General features: G+C 39.5%; 1 protein-coding gene across 1 annotated transcript in view; it reads right to left on the bottom strand.

The window, feature by feature from the left end:
* Positions 1–6,130, bottom strand: part of LOC103042844 (pro-neuregulin-3, membrane-bound isoform) — a 606,216-nt gene extending 600,086 nt beyond the window's left edge. The window contains exon 1 of the mRNA XM_049481456.1: positions 3,718–6,130. Coding sequence (XP_049337413.1) covers positions 3,718–4,429 — 712 coding nt within the window. The 5' untranslated portion in view covers positions 4,430–6,130. The remainder of the gene's footprint in view (positions 1–3,717) is intronic.
* Positions 6,131–13,139: the final 7,009 nt, after the last annotated feature.

Below are 13,139 nucleotides of genomic sequence, written 5' to 3'. Positions count from 1 at the left end.
TGTTCCCTTTGAAGTACAAAATCATTCCTAACAGCAATGAGTACAAATTTGTACCATTTAACCTGCAGCCAAAACAGGTACATTCAGTATTCTGTATCACTGTACTAATAAACAATATATATTTTAATTGCACATTTTTCATTTGAAAGCCAGATGATTTTAGATCATCAAGTTCTTGATACATATTCAGTTGATGATAATGTTTATAATCTTTTTAACCTTTACTGGCACAAAAATATGGGTACAAAAAAGGACTTTTACTGAAAGGTACTTTTTTGTACCTCAATATAAGGTACAGTCCCAGCGACAAGCTTTGTACTCTTTTAAGTACAAATCTGTACTTTCTTTTCTTAGTGTGTAACTTTACAGGAAAGAGATAAAACCCTTTAAACTTTCAATGGAAGTCAATGTAAAAAGGGTTTATTTCAGGTCATTTTAGAGAATTTCTATTGGTCCGTTCATCAAGAAATTTAGACACAGTGTAAGGCACAGTTTGGTGTTCCAATTATGTCGTAAACTAAAAATCAACAAAAATGGAGATACTTCTTTGATTTCTTTGGACAGCGACGATATATTCTGGCATTATACGTTATTTTAAGAGACAATGTTTCCATTAATGCACATTCCTATTCTACAGCAATACAGCGGGAGTCTCTAGAATTATATGTTTCAGTTTAAAGACTAGAAAATAACCCTTCTCATCAATTTAAGCAAAAATAAATACAAAAAAAACATAAAAACACAAATTACTGCTTTAGCACAGAGAATGTGTGTTTGGGGGGTGGGGCTTTCTGTCTTGGGAAAGACAGCTTGATTGTATTTATTATCCTATTAATCAGTAGCTGTCAGGACTGGTTGAGCACAATTGGTTGCCATTGGTTATACTGTGTATTTGCATAACGCATAGAGGGAGTTGTAGTAAAAGAAGGCTGATGAATGGAATATGAAACTGTGAACAGATGATATCAAATCATCAATTTTCAACCCTGTCAAACCAATACCAATGTCACATGATGAACAGCATATTGAATGTTGATCGTAGATCAGAAAGCCACTTCTAATTGATTGTGTTTTAAAGAAAGCCCAATGGAGCATTGAGTTGAATGAATGAATGAATGGATTTTCATCTAAACAATTAAACAAGTAACCCATGGCTTTGTAAAGTTGTATAATCAACAGTACTGAAAACTTGACTCATAGATAAATTGTTCATGAAGACATTATGAGCTAAACTTTCATATCTTATAATATCATATAAAATACCAGTGCATCTAAAAAAAAAAAAAAAAAAAGATTTTGTGGGAAAACACTGCATTGACTTTGGACTTGATAATAAAACACAGTGGATCAACACCAGCAGATGACATGTCTCTCTGTCCAAACCATCACTGATCATCAGTACATTTTACATTTCATTTGTAAATGAAGGGAGCAGAGTCTGGAGGAAGAGTGGAGAGACACACAGTCCAAACTGCTTGAGGTCTAGTGTGAAGTTTCCACCAATCAGTGATGGTTTGGTGGAGAGACATGTCATCTGCTGGTGTTGATCCACTGTGTTTTATTATCAAGTCTAAAGTCAGTGCAGTTTTATTTTCTCGCAAAACCTTACAGCACTTCATGCCTCCCTCTGCTACTGACAACTTTTTCACTAGATGTAGATTTCATTTTCCAGCAGGATTTGGCACACTGTCCATACTGTGAAAAGTACCAGTTGGTGTTATATCATATTCAAATTTTCTGAGGCACTGAGTTTTGGGTGTTTTGAGATGCACTAGTATTTGCTGTACTTTAAATAAAAATGAGGTCTATGCAGAGTTTTGTATGTTTTACTAGACATGAAAAAATGATTTCATGTTTTTCATATATGATGCAATCAATGAAGCTGAGCAAAATTTCCAGGTTGGGATCAATGTAAAAGCCGAGGCTAAAAAAAAACATCCCCTAAGAAAGAGGTGGAAGTCTTCCAAATACATGTGGGATCAACAGTATTGATGAACCGACATGTGAAGGAATTGGTCTTGAGGAAGACATTGCCCTTACGTCATCTTTGTTGAAAAAGGATTTCAACAAATCTCTTTTTATTAGGTTATTATATTTGGTTTGTGGCTCACGTCTTGAACAGTAAACAGTGTACGCCTGGATAAGCTGGTTTTGATTACATAGTATGAGCAAACTGGTTGCTTTAAAGAAATATTCAATGCTTAAAGAAAATGAAGGTTTGGTGAACATACATAAACTATATTAGTTTAAAGCCAAATACTGGCAGTATATGCGGCAAAACAGAAAATGTCTAGCACATAACCAGCTTTTACATCCTACAAAACATTCATACAATATATTTGAGCTACAACTTACACATATTTATCCTTGTGTAACCTTGGGGAATGACTACACACTGAAGATGAATGTACACAGGACAAGAGGACACACTCAGTAAGTTGATTCAACTCAAAGATCCAATTTTAATACAATAAACTGGCCATAAATGTTTAAATAACTCAAAGTCGTTGATTTTTTTAGCTACTTAATTTCACTGAGTTGAAACTTATTTAGGATTTATTTTGAAGCAAACTGAAGAAATTGTAAAACCCTCTTCATTAAGAGTTCATAAGGACAACTTAAGATGCAAATCTAAAGCTACTTCCTTATTGAAATGATTAAAAAAGCTTAAAGTAGACTGCAGTATTAGACCAAACTAGACATGAGCCAACACATAAAACTGGATAGAATTGATTGATGGCTGTGATTCATTCAGCCCATACATTTGTAGTGGTCTTTGAGGACTTCAAACAACAGAAAAAAGGAAACATTATGCAAGGGAAATGTACAGCTCAGCAATGTCCCCTTGTGTGAGATGATTACACTGGAGCACCATCATGTTTAACTGAGTCTTTTCAATTATACACAAATGAATAATGTGTTGGTTTTACAATGCGTTCATGCATTCATAATAGTCCATGGTAAAGCTCTTTGAGTAAAGCATCCTGATTCATTCAACACATATCGATGTTTTCACCATCTCTCAGTGCCATTAGACCAGTTCTGCATGAGCAGCGGTTGCTGGTGAGCATGTAGTTGCACGGATTATATTGTTTTTAGGGTATCTCAGCCAAAGGGAGTGGCCCGTGTGGAGTGGTGAAGGCTCTGCCAGTCCCTCCCTCTGCACAATCACAGTCCATACCCAGACCAATCTCTCGACCGCCACTCTGCCTCAGTATACCATGTGGTGTACGTGCACAACGTGTTTAACATATACTTACAACATACTGTACATATACAACATTTCCAATGTCACATTGTATGCCATTATGCCTAGCAACAGAACTTACAGGGCTATCTATACACTCTATACACTAAGATGAGAATACATACTCCAAGTCTCCAATTCTCCAATGGGTCCCTTGAAATATATATATATATATATATATATATATATATATATATATATATATATATATATATATATATATATATATATATATATATATATATATAGGATAAGGTGTATTACAAAGGAGATTCAACACCAATGGTTAATTTGTGAATCTGATCACTTTCTGCCACAGTGAGATTAAAAATGAAAAGCTAAGAAATCGAAGAAATCACCAACCAAATCAACACCAGATAAAACCTCGTAAGAGTTGAACAAAACCACATCACTAGGCCCAGAGCAGCAAGAGAGAAAGCAAAAGCAAAAAACAGCTAAACATGACTCACGTGTCTTGCGGCTGATGTGGGTCCGAGCCGGAGTAGTAACAGGCCTCTCGGTAGATGACTGTTCACGGGTCCACATTTGGGTAGAGTCGTTGAGGACGGTGGGATTCGATGGAGATGGACTGGAGGTGGATGTCCGGCCATTGGAGGTGGTGGTGAAGGCCGTGGTGGTGGTGGTGAAAGAGGGACCCCGCGGGCCAAAGCGCTGGGTAGTGCTTTTCTGGGTCACCTGACTTCCAGATGCCCCACTACCCCTTTGGGACGGGTTGGCAGGTGTTCCAGGTCGAGTTTTGCCCCGCACCGAAGTGGTAATCCCAGGGCTGCTGGAGCCAACTGGCCCAATAGTGGTGGTAGTTGTGGTGGTGGTCGTATCTGAACCCTTGGGGAACGAGCTGGGTTTAGACAAGAAGATTGGGTCCTGTCCAATTCCCTTGGCGTCAACTAGGTCAGTGGGCACGTAGTCCCTCACAGAGCCCACCACAATCCATTTGAGCAACATGAGGCTCAGGCCTAGGCCAATGAAGCCAATAAGAAGAGGCACTGCACACAGCCATGTCTGCTGCCGAGGCCACAAACCACACCGCAATGTCCCAGCACGCTCAGGGGCCTGGCCCTGCTGCTGCCGGCCGCCTGAGGCCCCGGTACTCTCAGGCTCCTCCAGGATCACCCCCACCACCCCCGAGCCGGTGGTCACTGCTCCAGAACTCTCACTCATAGCCCTCCGAGGGTCAGCCCCTGGGCCGGGAAATCAGGAAGCAAAAGAAGCTCCAGTTGCCAAACATTTGGGCGTGACGAAAAAAAAAAAAAAAAGCAATCCCACGAGAGGGCCAGAAGCACACTCAGACACAAGACACACTCACAGACAGTCCTTAACCCCACAAACTCAGGTTATTTTTTAAATGTTCTAATATTTTTTAATATCTAATATAATAACACAAACATGAATCATCTCATATCTACAAAGACAAAACCCTTCTCCAAGGTTGCGAATAGAAAAATTTGATACCTCCTGATTGATTTGATACGATTTTTCGAGTTTACGGGGTTAAAGCACAGGTGCAGGATGCCACAAACACACATACACACACATGCGAGCACACACACACACACACACACACCCTTATACACTAACACAAACTCACAGGCACGCAAATACACACACCCAGTAGAATTCCGGAGGTAGGAAAAAGCAATGCTTGCAGAATCCGACACGGGACGATCCTCTAGTCCAGTTCCAGAAGGCGCAAGCAAGCGAGTTCCAGATCCAAGGGTGAAGCGGATGAGGGTCAGGGGGGGAAATGCGAGATGCGAGGCAGAGGAAGTAGTGCAGAGAGCTGGGAAGATGTGTGTGTAAGCACAAGGAGGCTCTCAACAGCTCCCGATGCAGCAGCAACACCCCTCTATTAGTGCCCCTCGGATACCTCTGTTGAAACAGATGGCACCACCAGTGCAAAACCCATCCCAACAATTACACGCAATTTAGAGCTTTCACAGTTGTTTCTTCAGAAGAACGGGGGGCTGTCGCACCAGAGGGTCTTCTTTCTCGCCGTCTTGTTCTCCGACTCTTGTTAGCCCCTGCTGACTCAGCTCCGCACGTCCTGGAGAGCCGCGGTGCCTAGTGTCCCCCTGCCAGGGCTGGACCTCCTGCGTGCGAGCGCACCATCCATACAGGGTGGGGTGGTTGTAAGGTTTGGGAGGCAAAAAAAAAAAAGCTGATTTTTATTCCAGAGTCACTGGAGGCAAAAAAAAGCGAAATATCCAAGCAGCAGCACTGTCAGAGGGGACAGCAGTGTCTACGGCAAGGTTGGAAAAGCAGAAAGAGGTATCGCATCCCAGTACCTCCGGGATGAAAGGTAAAAATCCATTCTCCCGCAAGCAAGCTGTCCTCCAGCGCTCCCTTTCCTTTCCGCCAGTCGTCGATGCAACACGGAGCAGAGAGTGTGCCTCTACATTCCGCCACAGAGGGAAAGAGACGGAACGAGCGCGAGATGGTGAGAGAGAGAGAACGGCAGGGAGGGGGGAGAGGCAGAGAGCGCTGGAGACAGGAGGCAGAAAATAGAGAGAGAAAAGAGACAGAGAGAGAGAGGGATGTAAAATCCACACATTCTGGTCTGAGCTCCTCAGCTCCTCAGCTCCTTGGTCCAACTCTGCCCATTGCGGCTGCAGCTGTCCGTGGCTGCTGCTGTCCGGTCCTGATTTTGAGGGTCCTTAATTAATCCTTAGGCGATTGCTTTGTTGCCCTGTTTGCCTGTTTGGTTGCTTGCATGCGTGTGCATCTCTCGCGTTCCCGGGACTGACAGTGCGGTGCTGTCAGTCTCCTGCACCGGACACCACAGCCTGGCAAAGCACGGGCGCTGCTGCTGCCGCTCCTGCTGCTGCTACTGCTGCCGCTGAGGATGATGCCGGGAGAGGGAGAGAGAGAGAGAGAGAGAGAGAGAGAGAGAGAGGGAGGGAGGAGGGGAGAGGGAGCTGGAATGAGAGAGCATGAGAGAGAGAGAGCATGAGAGAGAGAGAGCGTGAGAGAGCGAGAGAGAGAGAGAGCGAGAGAGAGAGAGAGCGAGAGCGTGAGAGAGAGGCAGTGGAGGATTATAGCAGGGAAGAGAGAGAGAGAGAGAGAGAGAGAGAATGGTTGATAGAGAGGAAAAGGGAGCACGTGAGGCAGAGTGAGAGTAGAGCAATGGATAATGAGAGACATAGAGCAAGGGTGAGCGAGAGAGAGAGAGATAGAAAGAAAGAGAGAGAGAGAGAGAGAGCGAGAGAGAGGCAGGATTTTTTCACCTGCTCTGTACTTGCGCAAGGAATATTCTCTGCCTCATCAGGACAGAAAAAGAGAGAGAGAAAGAGAGAGAGAGAGAGAGAGAGAGAGAGAGAGAGGCAGTAGAAGATTATAGCTGGGAAGAGAGAGAGAGAGAGAGAGAGAGAGAGAGAGAGAGAGAGAGAATGGTTGATAGAGAGGAAAAGGGAGCACGTGAGGCAGAGTGAGAGTAGAGCAATGGATAATGAGAGACATAGAGCAAGGGTGAGCGAGAGAGAGAGAGAAAGAGAGAGATAGAAAGAAAGAGAGCTAGAGAGAGAGAGAGAGAGAGAGGCAGGATTTTGTCACCTGCTCTGTACTTGCGCAAGGAATATTCTCTGCCTCATCAGGACAGAAAAAGAGAGAGAGAAAGAGAGAGAGAGAGAGAGAGAGAGAGAGAGAGAGAGAGAGAGAGGCAGTAGAGGATTATAGCTGGGAAGAGAGTGAGAATGTTTGATAGAGAGGAAAAGAGAGCAAGAGAGGTAGAGCGAGGGTAGAGCAGTGGATAATGAGAGACATAGAGCAAGACTGAGCGAGAGAGAGAGAAAGGAACACAGACATATTGGGATAGAGAGAGCGAGAGAGAGAGAAAGAGAGATAGAGAGAGAGACAGAAAGAGAAAGAGGCAACATTGAGGAGGACAGATAAGCACTGCTGTTAGGAGGCATTCACAGGAGGCATTTGTAAAGAGTAAGGATGAGTGAGATACAGAGAGAATAAAAGAGAGAGAGAAAAAGAGAAAGAGAGAGAGAGAGAGAATGGCTGACTGACTGATCCGTGCCAGTGTTCTGCAGCATTAACAGACAGAGAGATTACTGAGTGCTGTAAACAGCCTGATTCTGAGTCTCCCTCTTGTCTGGACTGCCAATCACTCACTCTGCCCCACCCCCTGCTCAGCTACAGGAAGAATGAAGGGTTGATAGAGGTACTGTGTGGGGTAAGAAATAAAAAAGAGGATAAAGTAAGGCATTGTTGGTGAGGTTTGAGCAATATTTTGCTATATTATGAATAACCCTCCTATGTTCAACACCTTTAAATAAGCAGTAAATACGTATAATTTTATTTACTTCATATTTAGTTTCTTTTCCTAATTTCATAGGGACAACTGGGTAAACATAACATTAATGTGATGGTATGATTTCTGAGTCCTGTACACATTGTGTATACATCTGTGCTCTTTGGGGTCAATTTGACGTTGATGTATGGAACAAGTGGGTTCGGGAATGAACCTTTCTTTACAATTCAGATTTTCAATTTTATGTAAATCAATGAGATTTTATGGTGATGTGCATATTTCTCCATAGTCACATGACATGCATCCTGTATGTAAAGGGGGTGGGTAGGGTGGGGGGTATTAATTTAAGTCTATTTAAGTAGTCAGCCAATAGATATGGCATGTGACATAAACTTGGGTAACAATTTAATTATTACATAATTATTTTCTGGAGTTTAAAATTGCTGAGTTCAAATTGACCCCGAGCATAATACGTGTTACTATTGTTGATAACATATAATATTTTATGTGGTGATTTTTTTAATGCCTATTTAAAAAAATAATAATAATGTTCTATAGTTTAAAATTGCTGGGGTCAAATTGACCTCAAACATAAAAAAAGATGTAAGTAAATTTGAAGGTAACAGGAGGGTTAATATTGCTTTATGTTGTAAGGAACACTTTTGATTCCCTAAAAATGAATGCTTTTAAAAGAGGTGTGTATACAAGTAAGTGTGTAAAAAAGTGTGAAAAACCTAATGGTTCTACAACAAAACAACAGATGAAGCATCTTTAGGTGGATACTTTAATTGTCTCCTGCACATTTACAATAATGCCAGTAATAGAACCAGGGATTGGCTTAAGATATATACAATTTTAATGCTAGATTTTCCAACATTATGCTGACATGTCTAAAATCATGCGAAAGCTTATGTAAATTTACCATGAATTACAGTTTCCCCTTAGTGAATAACTTGGAAATGCACACTGTAAACTGCATAAGTTGTGAGGTGTTATCTTGTGAATGTGAAGTTACCATATGTGTAGCAGGGCAACACACAAGTAAGGAAATTAAAGCAGACATGCTTTGTATTTCCATCTGTAAAAATACTCTATGCATTAATATGTATCTGATAAAAAAAAAAATATCTGGGGTTATTTTACAGGATTTTTGAAGCACACAATGCATATTCTTAATTTAATAATGTGTAAATCAGTTTTCCTTGTGACTGTAACTGTAATTACATACTATATGCATGTTGTTAACATGTAATAACATATTAATAGCATATCAAATGCTTTACATAGCTAAAATAGACTTTGTTGCAGATATACAATGACTAAAGGAAATAAGGGGATGCTAGTGTGAGTGTTCATGAAAAATAAGTCTTATAAATAATACAATTTTTTTTACATATCAGTAATGAGTAAAGTAGTTTTATTATATACATTTTATTCATTAGAAATTATCGATTTCCATCAAAGTGCAAAATGTGCATGTCACACCAATGATGATATTAAACAATATCAAACATATACAATGAAATATGAAGATGATTCATTATTGCAACTGGATAGAATTGCATATTTCAGTGCTTTTTATCAAATTTGCATTTGTCAAACATTTCTCCCTTTTGTTGTTTTGGGATAAATATGTTATTTTATTGATTGGTTGATTGATTGATTTTTTTTTTACATTTTATTCAGATTTCTTTATTCTGGAAGGCACTTAAAACACACAAAAGTAGTAAAATTAACAGCAGTAAATTAAATATGGCTATTCATTGAAATAGCCACATTTCAGCATTTTTATATGCTATTAATATGTTATTACATATTATGTGCATGTAGTTAACATGTAATTACATATTAATAGCATATCAAATGCTGAATATAGCTCAAAATAGATTTTGTTGCTTTGACTTTTGTTGTTTTGGGATAAATATGTTATTTTATTGATTGGTTCATTGATTGATTTTTTTTTACATTTTATTCAGATTTCTTTATTCTGGAATGCACTTAAAACACTTCAAAGTAGTAAAATGAACAGCAGTAAATAAAATATGGCTAATCATTGAAAGAGCTCAATCATCATTTATATAAACACAACTGGTTTGACTTAGTTTAAAACACTGGTTGGTAAATTAGTCTTATTTCGCTTAATTAATTATTAATGAATAGTTTATTTAATAACCTATTGCATGTTACACAATGAGCAAAATATGGGGCAACCAAAAACTGAATCATTAAAACAATTATTCATTCACTTGTTTTTTTGTGTTTTTGGCACTGCAGCTATGAGTGACTGTTTGGAACTAGTTTTAAATAACAGTAACAGCGGTCGGTAACATAGTCTTGCTATATTTAATTTCCCTTGTCTTATTCACTGAGTCAGTTCCTTTTTTTTTTTTTTTTTTTTTTGACCTCCTCCGCAAATTGCCCATCTGCTGCTCTCTGCCTGAGCAATAAATCATGGAGATTTTATATTTGTTTTCCACTCAAATCTTAAATAAAACTAACCTCCACAAAGCCTCTGCGTTGGGACTCCCAGAATAATATTTATCCCATCCAGTCTTGTACATGATTATACAAGCTTTATTTGAAAGTAAAATTTAATCTATGGGTTTCTTTCTACATTTGTTTAGAAGCGAGATAATCAGACGAGGCCTCGCGTGGCTCGGAGAATCTCCGGGTTGCCAGAGAGCTTCTGCTGGCAGATTTCACTACGCAATGACCTATACATCCCCCCATCCTAATACATCCTAATCCTGAACGACGTTTATGACATGTAACCTCACGCTCAGGCAATGTGCCATTTCATGTCATGACTTTCTGACATCACTAAAGGGGGTCGTTCATCGTGAGCTTCTTTATACAGACCCTCTACATACCAAACAAATTCATCATTTCTTTGCATTAATATTGTTTTAATTCCCTTGGTGGATTTCCTTCACTATTTTCTGTTGGGAAAAAAAAAAAAAAAAAAAATATATATATATATATATATATATATATATATATATATATATATATATATATATATATATATATATATATATAGTGGATTTGTTTTAATCCCTGTTTTGGGTGTAATAAAATTGCTAGATGACCACAGGAAGGGCCAGGGATTGAGAAACCTTCAAGTAAAGGAATAGTTGCCCTGAAATCACCAAAATTCTGATGCAATTTTGTTTTTCAAACCTGTTAAAAACACAATAATATAATATATACAGTGCCCTCCATAATTATTGGCACCCCTGGTTAAGATGTGTTCTTTAGCTTCTCATAAATTGAGTTTTGTTCAAAATAATATAGGACCACGATGGGAAAAAAAAGTAAAGTCCAACCTTTAACTCAAGTAAATTTTAAGGGGGAAATAAAATCCCTGACTAAGAAATAATTATTCTTCATAAAATCACCTGTTCCACAATTATTGGCACCCCTAACAATTCTTAGGAAATAAATTTAATAAAAGTATTTCTGTCACTTCTACAGTAGTTTACGAAGTTGATCAGAGTATGTAGGAACATTTAATTAGTAATTCACAACTTCCTGTTTCCCTGGGGTATAAATATGACGTGACACAGAGGCCATTTATCTTCAACATGGGAAAGACAAAGGAACATACCATTCAAGTGAGGCAGATGTGTGTTGACCTTCACAAGTCAGGCAATGGCTACAAGAAAATCGCTACTCGCCTACACCTGTCCATATTTACTGTCAGAGGAAATATTAAGAAGTTTAAAACAACTGGAACAGTGGTAAACAAGCCTGGACGAGGACGCAAGTTTATTTTGCCACCACGCACAGTGAGGAGGATGATAAGAGAAATAAAAAGTTCTCCAAAGCTCACTGTTACAGAATTGCAACAAATGGTAGCTTCTTGGGGTCACAAAGTCTCCAAAACAACCATCAGGCGCTATCTACATGCCAACAAGCTGTTTGGGAGGCATGCACGGAAGAAACCATTTCTCACTCACAATCATAAACGCAAACGTTTGGAGTTTGCTAAGCGGTACTGGGACTTCAACTGGGACCGTGTGCTTTGGTCAGATGAAACAAAGATAGAGCTTTTTGGCAACAAATGCTCTAAGTGGGTCTGGCGTAACACAAGAGCTGAGTATGCAGAAAAGCACCTCATGCCCACTGTGAAATACGGCGGGGGATCAGTGATGCTGTGGGCCTGTTTCTCTTCTAAAGGCCCTGGGAACCTTGTTAGGGTGCATGGCATCATGAATGCTCTAAAATACCAGGACATTTTAAAACAAAATCTGGTGGCTTCTGCCCGAAAGCTGAAGATGGGTCGTCACTGGGTCTTTCAGCAAGATAATGACCCTAAACATGTGGCCAAATCTACACAGAAATGGTTCACCGCACACAGAATCAAGCTCCTCCCATGGCCATCTCAGTCCCCAGACCTCAACCCCATTGAAAACCTGTGGGGTGAGCTGAAGAGGAGAGTGCAGAGGAGAGGACCCAGGTCGTTGGATGATTTAGAGAGAATGTGCAAAGAGGAATGGTCAAAGATCCCTCTTTCTGTATTCTCCCATCTTGTGAAACATTACAGGAGAAGATTAGGTGCTGTTTTGTTGACAAAAGGGGGTTGTACAAAGTATTAACATCAGGGGTGCTAATAATTGTGGCACACATGATTTGATGTTAAATAATTATTTCTTAATGTGGGATTTTTTTCCTACTGAATAAATTCACTTCAGTTAAAGGTTGTATTTTACTCTTTTTTCCCATCGTGGTCCTATATTATTTTGAACAAAACTCAATTTATGAGAAGCTAAAGAACACATCTTAACCAGGGGTGCCAATAATTATGGAGGGCACTGTATATATTTTTTTTTCACAAGCATAGCTATTGAAATGATACATCACAACTACATACAGTATAACTCGTTTAAATTTCCAGTATGGAAAATGAAACATGAAGCTGTTTTTTACATTTACAGTATTTTTCTGACTATAAGGCGCATTTAAAATCCTTTAATTTTCCCCAAAAACATGCCTTATGTATGAATTATAACAGTCATGTATTAAGGAGCAGTAAAGCCACTCTGCTGTAGTACAGCATTATAAGGGTAAGTTTTCAGTGAAATTTCTCCAGCACTAAGGCTGGGTGCAGCAGCACTAGCATTAGCTGCTAACCATGATAAGCGCTTTACTCTCCCAAATAAACAGTTTCCAGGAGAGAAATCTGTGTAGATTAACATCCAGCACTCGTTTGACTTTAATTAATTTATTTATTTTAAGAATTGCACTTTTTTGGCACTTTCCCCCGCTTCCCCATTAAAAATGAAACAGGGTGACACCCCTGTTCCTTACTGGTGTTGCTTAAAATATAGTTTGTAATCCAGTGTGAACCCATTAGAGAACCCATTAGACAATAAATACTAAAGACACCATCAGAGATGTTGCAGAGCCCAGAGACGTTGAAGCCGCTTTTGGAAACTGTAATAATATGAGACTTCTGTTTTGCACACTATGAACCCTATTTTATTGATCTATAGATGAGCCGTCAACCATGCATCGTGCAGCTTGTTGTAGAGCATGTGCGTGGTTCGAAATGCAAGGTCATGTACTAATTCTCTTAATTAATCATGGGTGTGTTTTGGGTTTAACATGAAATAA

This window comes from Astyanax mexicanus, chromosome 7 (genome assembly GCF_023375975.1).
Source record: "Astyanax mexicanus isolate ESR-SI-001 chromosome 7, AstMex3_surface, whole genome shotgun sequence".
NCBI classification, from domain to species: domain Eukaryota; kingdom Metazoa; phylum Chordata; class Actinopteri; order Characiformes; family Acestrorhamphidae; genus Astyanax; species Astyanax mexicanus.
Note: the sequence above shows the minus strand (reverse complement) of the source record. Positions and strands in the feature narration are given on the sequence as shown.